Source organism: Amblyomma mixtum, chromosome 7 (assembly GCF_055824585.1).
Source record: "Amblyomma mixtum isolate Tamu chromosome 7, ASM5582458v1, whole genome shotgun sequence".
Classification (NCBI taxonomy): Eukaryota; Metazoa; Arthropoda; class Arachnida; order Ixodida; family Ixodidae; genus Amblyomma; species Amblyomma mixtum.
Window position 1 is genome coordinate 44,348,886 of NC_143018.1, and position 14,725 is coordinate 44,363,610.

The 14,725-nt window shown below is 48.4% G+C and overlaps 2 protein-coding genes across 2 annotated transcripts in view; one reads left to right on the plus strand and one right to left on the minus strand.

The window, feature by feature from the left end:
* Window positions 1-4,358, plus strand: part of LOC149335844 (uncharacterized) — a 46,865-nt gene extending 42,507 nt beyond the window's left edge. The window contains exon 6 of the mRNA XM_089554566.1: window positions 1,692-4,358. Within this exon, the coding sequence (XP_089410692.1) occupies window positions 1,692-2,007 (316 nt within the window). The 3' untranslated portion in view covers window positions 2,008-4,358. The remainder of the gene's footprint in view (window positions 1-1,691) is intronic.
* Window positions 4,359-8,020: 3,662 nt separating this feature from the next.
* Window positions 8,021-9,589, minus strand: LOC149335845 (carbohydrate sulfotransferase 1-like). Its single transcript, XM_089554023.1, has one exon. The coding sequence runs from the start codon at window positions 9,587-9,589 to the stop codon at window positions 8,021-8,023; it is 1,569 nt and encodes a 522-aa protein (XP_089410149.1).
* Window positions 9,590-14,725: the final 5,136 nt, after the last annotated feature.

The window sequence follows — 14,725 nt, forward strand, 5'->3', positions numbered from 1 at the left end:
GAACAGCGCACGGGCCACATTCTTAGGCCCGAAACCGGCCCAGGCGCGAGGATTCAGTCCCGGGCCGGGCCCAGGCCTGTTCCCGCAGCAGCTCAAAAAGGTGAACAGCTCACTGAGTGCAAGTATAGTCTCCTGCTACACAAGTAATGATGCTGCCAACAAATGCGCGCCAATCGCAGTACACTTGAACAAATTGGATTGGTAAACATAAAATGAAGACAAGGTAAGGCGGGTTTGCCCGCTCGGGTTTTTGAGCTTTTGAGCAGAGAAGTTTTCTGTGAACAGCCTCGAAGCTCCGATAGCCAGAGGAAAAGGGTTGCATATCCACGCGCAATAAATTTTGCGCTCCCTTCTAAATATTTGACCGGTCGTTTTTCACGGCCCACAATGTCTAAATATTAAAAAGAGCTCGAGGCCATAAAAATGACACTTTTTTGTTAATGAACACGATTTCCTGACTTGAATTTATGGCCGCATTGGCCGCGTTTCTATGGAGATGTAAAGCAAAAGCGCCTGTTTATTACGTAGTTAGTGATTTACGACCAGAAGTGTCCCAAACCTGTATGCTTCTCTCGAATGGCGTCTCTCGTAACGTATAGAACAATCGAATGAAGGCTCTTCTCCAGCGGTTCTTATGAAAGTTCAAATGTCCAGTCGTGAGCGGCAACACAAAATCGAGCACATGCGTTAACGCAAAACCGAGCACAAGCCTGCGATGCTCTGTACTATAGAAGGCGAACGCACTCGAGCAAAATGAACCGCGTGTCAGGCGTTACAATGTTCCACTAAGAACGCCGCTGTAGTCAGCACGCTGCTGGACTTTGCGTTTTTTTCTAACTCCTATTGTGTTGCTCAAAGCGGCCAGGCCTACGCCTCCAAAGTTACTTGATATGCCATTGTGAGTTACGTTGATTAAACTCGGTCTACGAATGAGCTTCCTCTCATTCCGCGTCACCAAAAAAGTAGTAGTAGTGCTTTATTAACAAACCACTGGAAAGATTTTAGCACCCGGATTTTTTTCATTTCCCAGATGTTCCGGGCAACAGTAAAAATATATATATTGTTTCTCGTTTTTCTCGCGGAATAAAAATGCGACAGTTGTGGACACCAAAAATAAGTAAAAAAGCGTTGAGTAATTTTCTCACCTAACACCAAGGCCCTGCTTCATCCGTGTCACTGCTTGAACGCTACAGGTGTACTTCACCCTGCAATAATGAATCAAATGCCATGCACAGCCCCTCTATGTACGAACGCAAGCCCGGCCCGAGCCCGAGCCAGGCCTGGCGAAACAGCACATTTTCAGGTCGGCTCGAGCCTGTGCCGTGCTCTAACCAATAGGCCTTTCTAAGGGTTGCTAGCCAGCTCATTCGCGTACACAGGGTTTCAGCATACATTTACCATAAAAACTTGTGACAGCTTTAAGTAACTGTATATTTTTTCGTTACTGGAACAGAACCCTGTGATCCAGTGGCATGTGATCGTTGTGGTTGCTTGAGGAAAATGAACAGAAAAGTTCGAGTTACCGTAGAGTCATCCAGACTGTAAGTTTTCTCCAAAGAACGTTTAGGAAACTATCGCGAAAAGCTAGCACGCAAGATACGGCAGGCACACCCTACTCGAAAACGACCGGTTTTTTTGCCAAGGACATTTATCTACAAGGCAGAGCACTAAGTCAATGACTCTTTTCCCAGGCTGTCGTACAAGTGCCCCAGGGCCCGGGCACTGCCCCTGTCCAGCCACAACGCTTCGCCAAGCCCCATCGTTCCGGCGTCGGCGTCTACAGCCGGTGGCGCGGCGCCAAGCACGAGCACGCGGCGGCCCAAGAAGTCTGTGGCCTCGATCACCACCTGGTACCCACGCACGGTGGTCTACACGCTCAAGCCGACACCCAGCAGTCAAGTGTCTCGGTACAGCGCAGCAGTGTCGGCGAAGCCCAGCGCCACGCTGTGGTCGATGGTCACGTGTCTCTCAATACTACTCCCGACGCTCCTGGACAGGACCAGATGAGAGCACCTTGCGCGGCGCTACCGCAAGGTGGCGCTACCCTTGGTAGCGCTACCCCAAGGTGGCGCTACCACATGGTGGCGCTACCGCACGATGGCGCAACCACATGGTGGCGCTACCACACGATGGGGCTACCACACTGCGGTGCGCGAAGAGGTCACGTGTGCGGCAAGGGGTGCCGGATCGACGCAGAGACAGCAGTTTGGCTGGCTTACGAAGCGACCACCGATGGCCGGCATTGTGTACGCATGCTTCAAAGAAAAAAACGTGTCTATGGTAATGGCGATTGTCCCGACAAACGCGGATCGATGATACGGCCGCAATTTATGGGCCCATTCACACTTGCGAGTTGCAAAGGGCACGCGACCAGCAGTCGCTTGCGACCAGGCAGCAGCTCGACAACACCGTTGTTCACACTTGCAAGCGCGACCAGCGGGTCGCCTCCCCATTAGGTTCTCGTTTGAAGCGAAAACTCTTGAAAGACATTGTTCGCGCGCTTTTTAGAGTTTCGTCTGTTTTGGCCGCGCCTCCTGTACTCGCGCTCGGTCCTCTGAATTGCTATTCGCATTGTACTACAACGACCCGAGCGAAGATGAGGATGTTGGGACGGTTCTGATGTGCACAGCGGTTGTACAAGCGTCATGATGACAGAGGCGCGCTTCTCTGCTGGGCCGGCCTACCAGCCTGCAGTATGCCGGCCGGCGTCAGAAAAATGCGCCAATATTGCTTGTTTGCGTTCATACGAAGCCCTTGGGTAGAGCAATGTAAAAAATTAACCATTTATGAATATCGCTGCCCAATACCGAGTTGCTGGTAGAAGTGGTAACAGCGACACAAGAAAATTTCTTCCCAGGATGCTGCTGCTCAATGCGGCTCGACTGTTGTCTGCTAGCCCCGCTGCTGAAGGCGTCGCGGAAGTCGAGAATGTTTTGATATTTTTATAGTACGAGGTCCACAATAAAGCGGTGACGAAAGCAGCATCTTATTAATTACTAGCGCTGGCCGGGATCCGAAGCGCCCATCAGCTGCGGCATCGAAATGAAACCGGCTAGGCTTAGCGACGACAGCTGGGAGCAGCGCAGGTCGTCGCCCGGCGCGCCCGCGAGTGGTGTCGTTGCCGGAAGCTTGGCTCGCTCGCTGATTGGTTCAGCGGTTGGCGACTCGCAGTCGCAGGGCTGAAAAATCGAACAGGGAGCGACTGGCCTGCGACTGTCACGTTTCGACCAGTGCGACCGTTTGCGACTGTCGCTTTTCTACACCCGCGATACATTAGTGGTGCGGGAGATTCTCAACCTAGGGCCTCAATCTACTCTGTCTATCTGTCGCTTTTCTACCAAAACGGTCGCGCGACCTCTGCGACTCGCAAGTGAGAACGGGCCTTATAGCAGGCTTACGCTGTTCACTGGCCTCGATGCGAATAACATGCTTGGTGTCGCTTGACTGCAGCGCCTGATTGACACACGGCAAGGCGTTTTCGCACTGTAAAAGCTTGTGCAGCAGCGTCGGTGTGCCAGTGAAAGAGGAATCAGGCCTGGAAAGCTGTAGATAGTTCGCCCGAACATGCAATCTCCACAACTCATGCCGCACAAAAATATAGAAGCATAACGTTTCTTTTTTTATTTGAATGGTTCCTAATAGAAGACGATCAAACGAATGTTAACACTGTACTGAAATAAAGCTGAGCTAAGGTTTATTAGGGAAAGCGAGGGGCAGAAAATGAAAGGACACGACAATGACAATTCTATTTTTTTTTTCAGTCCATTAATTGGCAAGGTGGTAGCTCATAGTTCAAATGTGTTGACTGTTTAGGGTCGGTAGCTGAATTAGCGTTTGTATTATAATACGGCAGTTTGACGGACAATGAACTGCACTTGCTTTGATTAGCATCTTGAGAAGGGAGCTAGTTTAGAACCGGCGCGTTAAGAAGCATCGTGCGTAATCCGACTGTTTTAGCTCTCTTATATTATAGTTAGCAGAGCAGGAATCGATGTGCGGCTGAACAGCTGCTCTCTGTTATCACAAATAAAGTTGTACAGCAGTCATAATTACTTTACCATTGCTACGGTAAGGGCTGTCCGGCCGCTATAGTCATGCCCAACTCAATAATGCAGCGGTAAATACCCTTCAAAAGAGGCCCTCCATCAAATGGCGTCAACTGTTCTCGTGGCATCGCTCTTAATGCCCTAGCCTGAAATCACCGGCGGCTGGCAAGCGCCTTCATAAAATGGGATCATCCGCGACGTCATGACAACCGGTCGACGCTATTGGTTGAAGCATAGAGTTTCTTACTATTACCTAGAGGGAAAGCTGGCAGCCCGTCTATGGGAGTTTGCATGGAGACCCCACGTGACCACCCCAGCCACCATGGGCGCTCAAAGCATCATGGGGCGGTGAGCTACTTGTTGCGGAACTGCAACTTTTGGCCAAAAAATAATAAAAAAATAAGCTGTTTGGTAACTACAAACGTCCTAACATTCAATATCTTGTCTAATGATTGCAACAAACGATCAGAAAAGCATTTAGGTGCAAAGTTTGCCCAAAATAAGAGACGACTCGCTCTCCTATTGGCCAAGTAATGAACACTACAAAAACTAATATTTCGTAATTAACAGGCGCACTTTTAAAAATAAATATGTTTTGAAAAAAGATGTTGTTGCTTAGATACTTTAAGAGGTTTCTTAATGGCATTTCGGAAAAGTGAAACCTTTTATTAGCGTCGTGTGTCGTCGCGTTTTCACTACTATGGGTTTTGCCCACTGCGTTCGCGCGAAAGTCGTCTGCGCACACACGAACAGCGTTTTCGGAATGAAACATCTCAGTAAAGCCACTCCGTGTTCCCAAAAAACTACGACTGTGCCGCAACAAGTAGCTCACCGCCCCATGATGCTTTGGGCGTCCATGGTGGCTGAAGTGCAGCGCCGCCAGCTTTCCCTCTAGGCAATAGTAAGAAACTCTATTGGTTGAAGGGACTCTTTTGAGGGCTATTTGCCACCGCATTCTTGAGCTGCATCCGAGTATAGTTTGTTCCTTGAACCACGTGCCTCCAGGTTACTTTGACGATTCAGGTTTCGGTCAGTGGTCGAGCTCAAGAAGCATCTGTGCTTTGTAAGGAGCTGATAATACGATCAGAGGGAAACCGCAAATTTGATTGGCCAACAAAGCCGACAGGTTCGCCACAAAATATAGGCGTACAAGAACGTTCCTTTTTCTGGTACAAGCCAAGCACTGCTGCACAGGGTAAGTTGTGGCCATCTCCACAGTCCGTGACTCGCTAAAGAAAAATCAACCTTTCAGTCGTCGCGCAAATAAGCGACCAAGACAGGCCGTAGTAGTACTAGCAGTGATCCCCACAAAGTGACATTAGATGGCGGTTGCGTGAAAATGTTCACAATAAGTGGGTTTTTAAAACACCCGATGCTCCATAGCGCGAAATGAAGGCACAAGACAGGACACAAGCTCTATGGAATATCATGTGAATTTCCCACTAGCAAGAACCATCACCCGCCTAAATTATAAAACACGGGAGTCAAGGAGCCTGGCCTGCATAGGTACGTGAGTTCAAGGAATGAAACGTTGCACACGGTAAAGCTCAAAACGTGAGGAGCGGTAGAAACCAACCAGTCACGACTTAAAAGAACGTGGTTACATCAGAACACCAGCGAGCGTCTTATCTCTGTTCATTCGCTGTCGTTGTCTACCACTTGTAAAATACGCGCACAATGCACGCTATGTAATATTCTTGGTTACTGTATGTCGCTCAGAGCACTAGCGCAATAAATGGAACAAAGGATATACGTGACACCATCATATCGTACTAATGCGCTGAGCCGCTGCACTGTATTCTGTAATTATTACTGGTTTGCCTCCGGTTCATGTGAGATATAAAGTTGAAAGACTGTTTTCTCCTGCAAGACTGTTTCAATAAAGTTTATTTTTCATCTCAACAAACGGCACTGTCTCTTTTCTATGCAAATCCAGCTTCCTTGGACTTCACTTTTAATTGTGAGCCAACTGTTGAATATTGCAAGGTACTTTTATGGACATATCGATGGGAATAATCTAATCTTTCAACGCGTCGCAAAATCTTGCTTTTAAAATTTGCCCTGCGCTCGTACAGAGTGAATAATATAAGAAACCAATAGGGTACGTTTTTTTACAAAAAGATACCAGAACACTACAGGCGTCCCGAGGAAGGACCCGTGGATTTATTGATTCTTATGGAGCAAATTTATGATAGGCGAAAAAACTGCGTTGGTGAACAAATTCCCACTGAGAAAAATGCGCTTGTCCAGAATTTCTGGGCATCTGTGTAGGTTGTGATGGCACATTGAGCCTTTCTTATTTGTGCCGCGGTTTCTTCCTTTCAAGCAGCAACTTTAGCCAGGAGGCTTAATTATGCGAAAGGTTTGCGACGTTGGGAAAACGCGGCTAACATTTTCTTACACGGGGTGCGACTACTGCAGCTAATGAGAAAATCAGTAAAGACCAATTTCTAGAAAACTATTGGCTATGTTCATTATCAGTAGTATTCTACACTCGCAGGGTAAACGGTTTTATGGGCTTACATGCACTGTCAAGTGATCAAGTCTGCGTTAAGATTGGATTAAAAGCCGCCACTTACTGCTAGAAATGCCAACGAAGCAATAGCGCGTTGCTTACTTTCAGGTGATCTTTTTTGTGCTTTTGTACAGGTTGCTAATTAGCAGTCTGCAGTTAAGAACCCAAAGCATTGTCCATACCAAAGCAGCACTTTGAACACGTAAAGCTAAGATGAAAGAATTGATGTCACACAGGCTCTTGAACTGCACGCAAAAGCTATCACTAAAGGATAGGCAGGAAGGACTTGCGTTGTGACTGGTAGGTAACACAACTGAGGAAACTGAATATACTGCAATTTGTGAATAGGCAAAGACCACAGAACATTCCTTACAGCAAAGGCCGCCTAGCGGCTGTGGACGTTGGACGGCGAACGTCCGAACGTACTCTGAACAACGCTTACAGTTCAACCTCTTTGCCATGAGGAGACACCCGCTCGTGATCAGCATATTAGCGCAGAACAAAGATGATGAATGCCCAGTGTCGATATTTTGTACTGCTCGTCAAGGCTTTGTAATAGAACACTCCCTGCAGTGACTGCAAAGCTGTTTGTGCAGTGTGGTTACCGGTTTTGTCAATGTCATCGACCTTGCAAATGGACAGCGGAGCTGAGCGAGCAGCTGAAGTCGGGCCGCTACTTTTTGTGCCATTCTCGGAGAACAGGCACCCTAAACAATTTTTAAGCGCGGACAACGATTCGTTATTTATTATGTTTATTGCTCTCGTTTCAAAGCTTTCAGATTTTGCCTTAGATTCCATGTCGCCTTTCGTCTCACTACTGCGCCATTGAAACGGCGTGCACGCGAAAAGAGATGGCTTGACATCGGGGTTCTTCATGAAATTGTCTTTTTGCACTACCTATGAATGAGCCTTCGTAGGCCGCTACACCATTCATTTGCCGTCTAGTATCTACTGATGTCTGTCTTCGGTCAAGCTTGGGACATCAACAAAAATTTCTCGTTTCGCTACAATCATCTTCCTGTCCTTAGAAGATGATCACATAAGAGCAAGCGGAAATTCATACGAAGTTCTCAGTACCTGGACGATATTTAATGCGTTCAGAAAATTGAGCGGAGTTCAATCACTTGCGGACACAATGTAAAAAATATTTAGAAACGATGTTCCACTTTCCCGCTCATTGTCGGTAACAAAAAACACACCATTAAAGGTCATCAAAGTTAACTTGAAATAAATAAATTGTCGGCAGTTGTTCACCCACAATACATAGAAGTGATAGAACATTCTTCCAGGTTAGTTGGTTCATGTCGAGGAAAGTGAACACTGCGTCAGTAGGGTGAGGAAAGGAGGCAATGACACGAATACAACTCCACGGTTCGTGTATATGTATTCGATTCATTGCCTCCTTTCCTCATCCTACTGGCGCAGTAATAATTTTCCTCGACTTGGAATTAATATGTGACTACGGTAACATCTTCTTCAGCTCTTCGTAACTGCCGAACACTTTGTAGCCTAGTCGCTTCAGAACCACTGTGCAAGCTGTCTGGATCTCCTTCACGCGTTCCCAGTTAAGCTTCTTTGTCCACATGTAAGCGGTGACACTGGAGCGCCGCACCGTTGAGTAAGGATTTCTCAACACTTTCGCATCATCCGTGGTCGTGTGAGTTCTCAAAAAATCCTGAACAGCATCCGAGAACTCCAAGCCCAGGGCTTGAAAAAGCACCGTCGACACATTCAATGGCCGCGCCGCGATGTCTTCGTATCTTAGTCTTACCGTACCATTGGGGAGTAGATGTCTAAGTTGTTCGAAGGCGTCCAAATCTTCTTCGATCTCACGGCAGAGGCATTTGGCTTGTAGGCACGTTTTCGACTTCCTGCACCAGGACATACTGTTCCTAGAACTCAGCATGCCTCGTGGATCGCGCACGAGGTGCAAGACTTTCAAGTTGTTCCTTAGAGACGCGTTCAGCTGTAGTCTCTGTAACACGTCAGACACGCTTAGCCGTGTGACCTTGATGACCTGAAATGGAGAGCGTCGACAAACATCGGCCATAAATTGTGGATTGAGACACACCTTCTTTTTTCGGCCGCACAATTTCATGAGGAATGCATTCGGAGTATAATGGTTCCAGCGCCTGTCGGCGGTTACCAGGTAGTCTGACATGCGCGGGAACTGGCACGTCAGGTGGTTCTCCAAGATGTCTAATCCTTTTGAGGACATGGGGGAGTCCAGACGCTCTGCTGGAGTTAGCAGGCTAAGCGGCTCGTAGCTGAAAAAGGTCGTGTTGCTCGCTGAAGACAGCAACCCACCAAGAAAGGATGATCCGGACCGGAAATAAGCAAGTAAAAGAATCCGCTTCTTCTTCACCGGATCAACGATTGCGTATTCCTCCGGAATCTTCGTTAGTACCGTTTTGTTTGCGTGCGAGGCGTTTGGTTTCCTATTTTTGGCTTCCACTCCTTCGTCTACTTCGGCCATCACTTTGACTAAACTGTCGCTTCCGTGGACATTGCTTATATTGTGTTTAGATGAATCTTTAACCAGAACTTCTGGCGTATTTTGTCGAATAAGTGGTAAGCGCTGTTGCTTAACTCCTGACGGCTTGAACGCCGGGTTCGCTCGTTTGCCTAGTTGATGTACCATTGCATCTACTTCCAAGAACTCGCCGGGGTTAGGCTGTTCTGCCGCGTATACAAGAGCAATGTTACGATTACCAGGGGAACCCTTCCATTTTTCCGATTCCACTGCGACGATCTTCAATCCGGACTCCCTAATCACATTCTTCGTGACCTCGTGCGTCGTGACACGAACCACTGGCACTTTCAGCTGCTTTATTCGCTGTGTAATGACGCTCTGTTTAGTCTTGGCACCGGCGGTCATGCCTCGTGGATTCACGTAGATGGCGAGATTCTGCGTGTGATACGACACGATGTGACTCAGTTGCCCGACGATCGTGACGCATAAGAGTCCAGCCAAGGAAGTGAGGACTGCCCTTGGAAGAAACTTTATCCACAGGCGAGGAACCGTCATGGCTTCCACTGATCAAACACGGTGGACAACTTGCGGTCGTATAGCCAGTCACTGTCCATTCTTCCACGGGCTCAACGCTACGGTGCCTTGACGGTCGAGAGCGTTGCGTAGTGCTCAAACCACGGGCGCGACGCGGCGCTGAGAACAACATCTTTTGGAAGCTGTCGCACGTTGCAGGTTGCACGTACGGCGTCGCATTCAGCCTCTATGCGTGCTCGCACGCGGCGTCCGCAGTGTGGTACCGACACACGAGAGGTGAACTTGAAGGCGCTCGCATTTTTTTCTGTCTCCATGAAAGGCGCCATCGGTTTCTTACGACCGTCTCGAAAGCGTGCCGGAAACGAGGCAAAGAAAAGAGTAGAAGAAAATGCGGCAACATATGTTCGTTCATAATAAGGTCTAAATGCGTGTCGGGACTCGTCAACGTGAAACTGCCTCGAGTGCAGTTCCTTGTAAGCGCTTCTGTGAAGTTCTGAAACTTGTTTTATATACTTTAGAAGTCATTTTCTTTTTCCGCATTTAGCGGGCACCCTTTACGTTATAAGGGCTTCGACGTTAACCGATTGAAAAAGAGAAAAACAGCCGGAATGTCGGGTTTTATTGGACATGCATTGAAAACGGCTTGACGAACGAGGACAAAAGTAGAACGCGCAGGACAGGACCAGCGCCGTGTGCGTGTATTTATTGGACGAGTACGTGTATTTGTCCATGCTTACGCGTGAAGGTCCTTTAGCTACGCTGCATAACGCTACAATGATCGGACCTGAAATGTTGTAGCCGTCCATACGCTTCAAACGAAATATGCGCTTACTGCTTTGATCGCAACCCTTTACATCGCTAATCACATGTTTAGATAAATCTGGTGAAGACAGAGAAAGATACCAGCGTAGAAATGTGCCATAGCAGAAATAGAGAAACGGAAATGGATTCAGCCTGACACGCAATGCACTGAAGAACACAGTCGGAGGTTGGTTATCGCAAGTTACTGAAGGGTTCCAAAAGGAAAGTAAAAGTAGACTATAAGGGTGGGGTGACTAGATAGCCGCTGCAGAGGCAGGGCAGGGATAATCAAAGATTAACAGCGGAGGCCTTCATCGTGCAGTGGACAGAGCCTGCCTGATACTGAGGACATCTGCTGCATCTGGAACGTCGGTCATATGATGGAGAAGGAGGAGGCATTGTTTAATGAACGCTGGAGAGGTGAGCCTGGTCATCTGCCTGGCTGAGGGAGGTGCCGCGGTGGCTTAGAGTTTATAGAGTTAGGCTGCTGGCCCGAAAGGCACACGTTGGATCGCGGCCGCGGCGGTCGCATTTCGATGAGGGCGAAATATTAGAATCCCGAGTACTGTGCGATATCAGTGCAGATCGTCCTGTGTTCCTCTTCTGTGTCTCCACCCTTCGCGCTGGATTTCTTTCTACAATAATGTACCAAATCGCCCAGCTCTTCACTCTACTGATGCATAGTCGTCTGTCCTGGACCTAATTTGAAGGTTATTTTTACATAAGAAATAGATCCATATGTATCAGCAGCGCGAACACAACACAGGAAGAAGAAGGAGAAGATAGCGCATAGCGCTGAACTTCCAACTTTTATTTAAACAAAACTGAACCCTCACTTATATACACACATCAGGTAAAACCTCACAAGGGGGAGTAATCAAGGCGCGCGATCGAACTGGGACCCACACTATGTCCAGGGCATCAAAAGATAACAAGAATCACACTATACAATGAGTTCCATGAAATGCAGCACGAATGACATGCGAAAAAAAAAAGGAAATGGGAAAAACAGGGTTGAGTGTGCGCGCATAACAGTTCAGCGCTCTGTACTGTCTTCTCTTCCTTCCTGTTTTGTGTTCGCGGTGCTGACACATGTGGATCCTGACAGTATACACCGCATTCACATTTTAGTGGCACAACCTTCGAAATGTAATGGCGTAATAGATGACGTCATTTAAATCACACGGGCCAAAAGCCAGGGGCGACTGACAGTTACTGTAATGAAGCTAGCCGAGCACGTAACTCTGGTGCCCTCTTGAGCTGCCTGCGGCCAGCGTGATGACTGGCGTGCCTTCACTCTGTCGCTGTAGCCTCGTTTACATGAACCCCACAGCGGCGGATCGAGTCAGGGATTCGAGCTGAGCAACGTCAGCCCAACTCGTCGACTATCTGTTTATCTGAACCCGATACGAGTGAGTCAAATCTCGAGGCGCACCTTAGGAGGCACGGCTGCGTGAGGAGTTAACCGGCTCCCACTTCTGTTCTCCTCGGCAGAAAATGCTCTTCCTAAGCGTGAAAGTGAACTAGGTGTAATATTCCGAGAATGATGCGAGTCAATCCACCCCTTTTGGCGGAGTTGAGGAATCTAGTCAACTCCCGACCCGACTCGGCGACGTTTACACAAACCCAGTAACCGCTTTTCTACCATACAACTCGACTCAGCCCGGCGCTGTCGGATTCATGTAAATGCCGCTTGTGTTGTTGCGCTGATGCGGCCATCATGCGTGAAATGTTTATTTCCTGGCAAGGAGAGTCCCTATAAACAAGCACAAAAAAACAGGAGCTAAATTGAATGACACTTCCACCCACAAGCCGGCAGTTCCGTATAGTGAAAATGAGCGGCTTTTCTACGCGAAGAAATTGACGCTGTGAGATATTTGAGAACAAGACCAATATATTTCTTTCTTGCTGCTTTTGCGCTATACCTTGGATACCTCGTTGGAAGAAAATCCGGCGAACGCCGTCGCCACATTTGACAGGGTGGTGGTGGTGGTGACAACTTTTTAATTAACTAAAGGAGAGCTTGCAGGCCAAAAATGGCTTTTTACATAGGTTGAGTCCTTAGTCCGGGACCCAGCTGGACTAGGCCGCTACTCGCGCCCGATGGACTAGAGCCCTTTGAGACTCCAGCCCCGAGCAGATGAGCAGGGCTGCCTCCCATGCCTCTCGGGAAGGGGCAGGATTGTGGGGAAGGGAAGGATTCTACTGACAGGCCCAAACCATGTGGAAGGTATCGGTTACTTCCCCACAGTGAAGGCAGCGCCCATCAATTTTGGGGTCGAAATGTTTCGCTATTGCAGGACACAACAGAGTGTTGGTCTGCAGGCGCCTCAGAGTTCGCTCATCGGCTTTATTCAGGCCCCTAGCAAGGACCGGGAAAAGCCGATGGCTCGGGCAGCCGCATCCGCAGCCTCATTACCTCTAACGCCCTGATGGCCCGGAGTCCAAACTATGCGTTTGGGCGAAGGGTCCGATTCCCTCACTGCGTGCCAGCCAGGAAATGTTGACAGGCTCGACGCGAATCTGTCACGATTACCTACGAATGCGAGTCCGAGGCGGCAAGAGCAATGGCTACTTCCTCGGCCTGTGCTGAATTTCGAGCTCGAAAGGAAGTTCCACCTGCCACCTGCCAACCGTCCTCCTCTTCCCACATCGCTTATTCCTTCAATCCACCCTTCCCCTCCTTCCTTGTAAAGCAGAGGAGAGAGACGCTGGAGTAAGAATGAGTCAGCTCATGTGAAAATGACTAATATTGACACAGTAAAAATGAATAAAATAAGCCATCGGAATAAGAATAGAATCACAACTGGAATAGAACCAGAATTGAAGTAGAATAGAGTGTGGAACAGAATTGAAACTGTAATATAGCCCGAGTAAGAGTAGATTGGCGAGTCAAAGAAAAATATCGCCTTCCCGCCGCATCGATTCAACTGATCGCCCCTAAATTTTGTCTTGGCTTCTCGGTTACTCTTCCTATCTGTCTTTATTTATTCCCTTCCTTCCTTCCTTTCTTCTCTTTCGTTTGGATGCCTTACGAATGCTCTTTTAAGCGCTAAGCAAATAACACGCAGAGAGGGCCACAAATCTTGTCCCTTTCTTCGAATTCTGAACAGAACATATGCCAGCTCTGTCAATTTCGCGGGGAGAAAGCCCATATCTTGAACGTGCGCCAAACAATTTTTTTTTTCATTTTAACCTCCAGCGCAATATCACCGCGTGCATACATCTCCAGAAAACGTCTGTTGTGCGCGGCCAGTAAAACCGCTGATGTGACAGAATTATTGCGTTCCCTCGCCTCTCCGAATTTCATTACCGATATTTTCAAACTGCCTGACTCCGCGTACACCGTTTTCTGTTTGTCCGCATGCACTCGTGCGCGCGCACGTGTGTGTGTGTGTGCGCGTGCGTGCGTGCGTGCGTGCGAGATAGGCCTATTGTGTTCACATGTGTGTGTGTGTGTGTGTGTGTGTGTGTGCGTGCGTGCCAGATAGAGAGATCGAAGGCTTATTGTGTTCACGTGTGTGTGTGCGTGCGAGATAGGCCTATTGTGTTCACGTGTGTGTGTGTGTGTGTGTGTGTGTGTGTGTGTGTGTGTGTGTGTGTGTGTGTGTGTGTGTGTGTGCGCGTGTGTGTGTGTGTGTGTGTGCGTGCGTGCGTGCGTGCGTGCGTGCGTGCGTGCCTGAGGGCTGCGCGCGTGAGTGTGTGTGTGTTGATTAAAATTTCACCAGTTGCCATACAAAGTTTTGTATTCGATTGTACCAACGGCTGATTGTACTGAGACAAGCAGCAACATAAAGAATACCGATTTACGCAGAAGGAACGGAACGGACGACGGTAGGGGCCACGTCTGCCTCCCTTTTAGCCTGCTTTAGTAGCAATACAAGCGCTAGAAGGTCGCAAAAACGCTTAAAAAGAAAACGTGAGGGAAAAAAGCAAGTGGAATATCGACGACGCTAGTGAAGGATAGTTATTACAGACGCTGACGAACTTGGCTAAAAGATGAAAGTTCGTGTGTGAGGCATTCAGAGACGTCTACACCACCGCAAGGAAGCTCTCGGTTGCACGTTGGACTGCAGCAACGTCCCTCACGTCCCGCGGGCTGCCTGGCATAAGTGTGTCTATGGGCCCGGCTGCCACACCATTTCACTCTTAAATCGAAACTCCCGAGGCCCTTACATAGTCGATGTTTTTTTGCTCACATCAGCCCGTCAACGCACGTGGCTGAAGTAAACGCCCAAAGCTTTAAAGGCACCTTCTAGCTAGACATGGGTTTGCAGGAGCACGTCACACGGACATGGCCTGTATGTCTGTTTAGTGTGACCTGAAATTATTGTCATAAAACTACATCACTTACTT

Bases quoted from the DNA above. Each gene is read 5' to 3' on its own strand.
- LOC149335845 (XM_089554023.1), bottom strand. From the start codon at position 9,589: ATGACGGTTCCTCGCCTGTGGATAAAGTTTCTTCCAAGGGCAGTCCTC.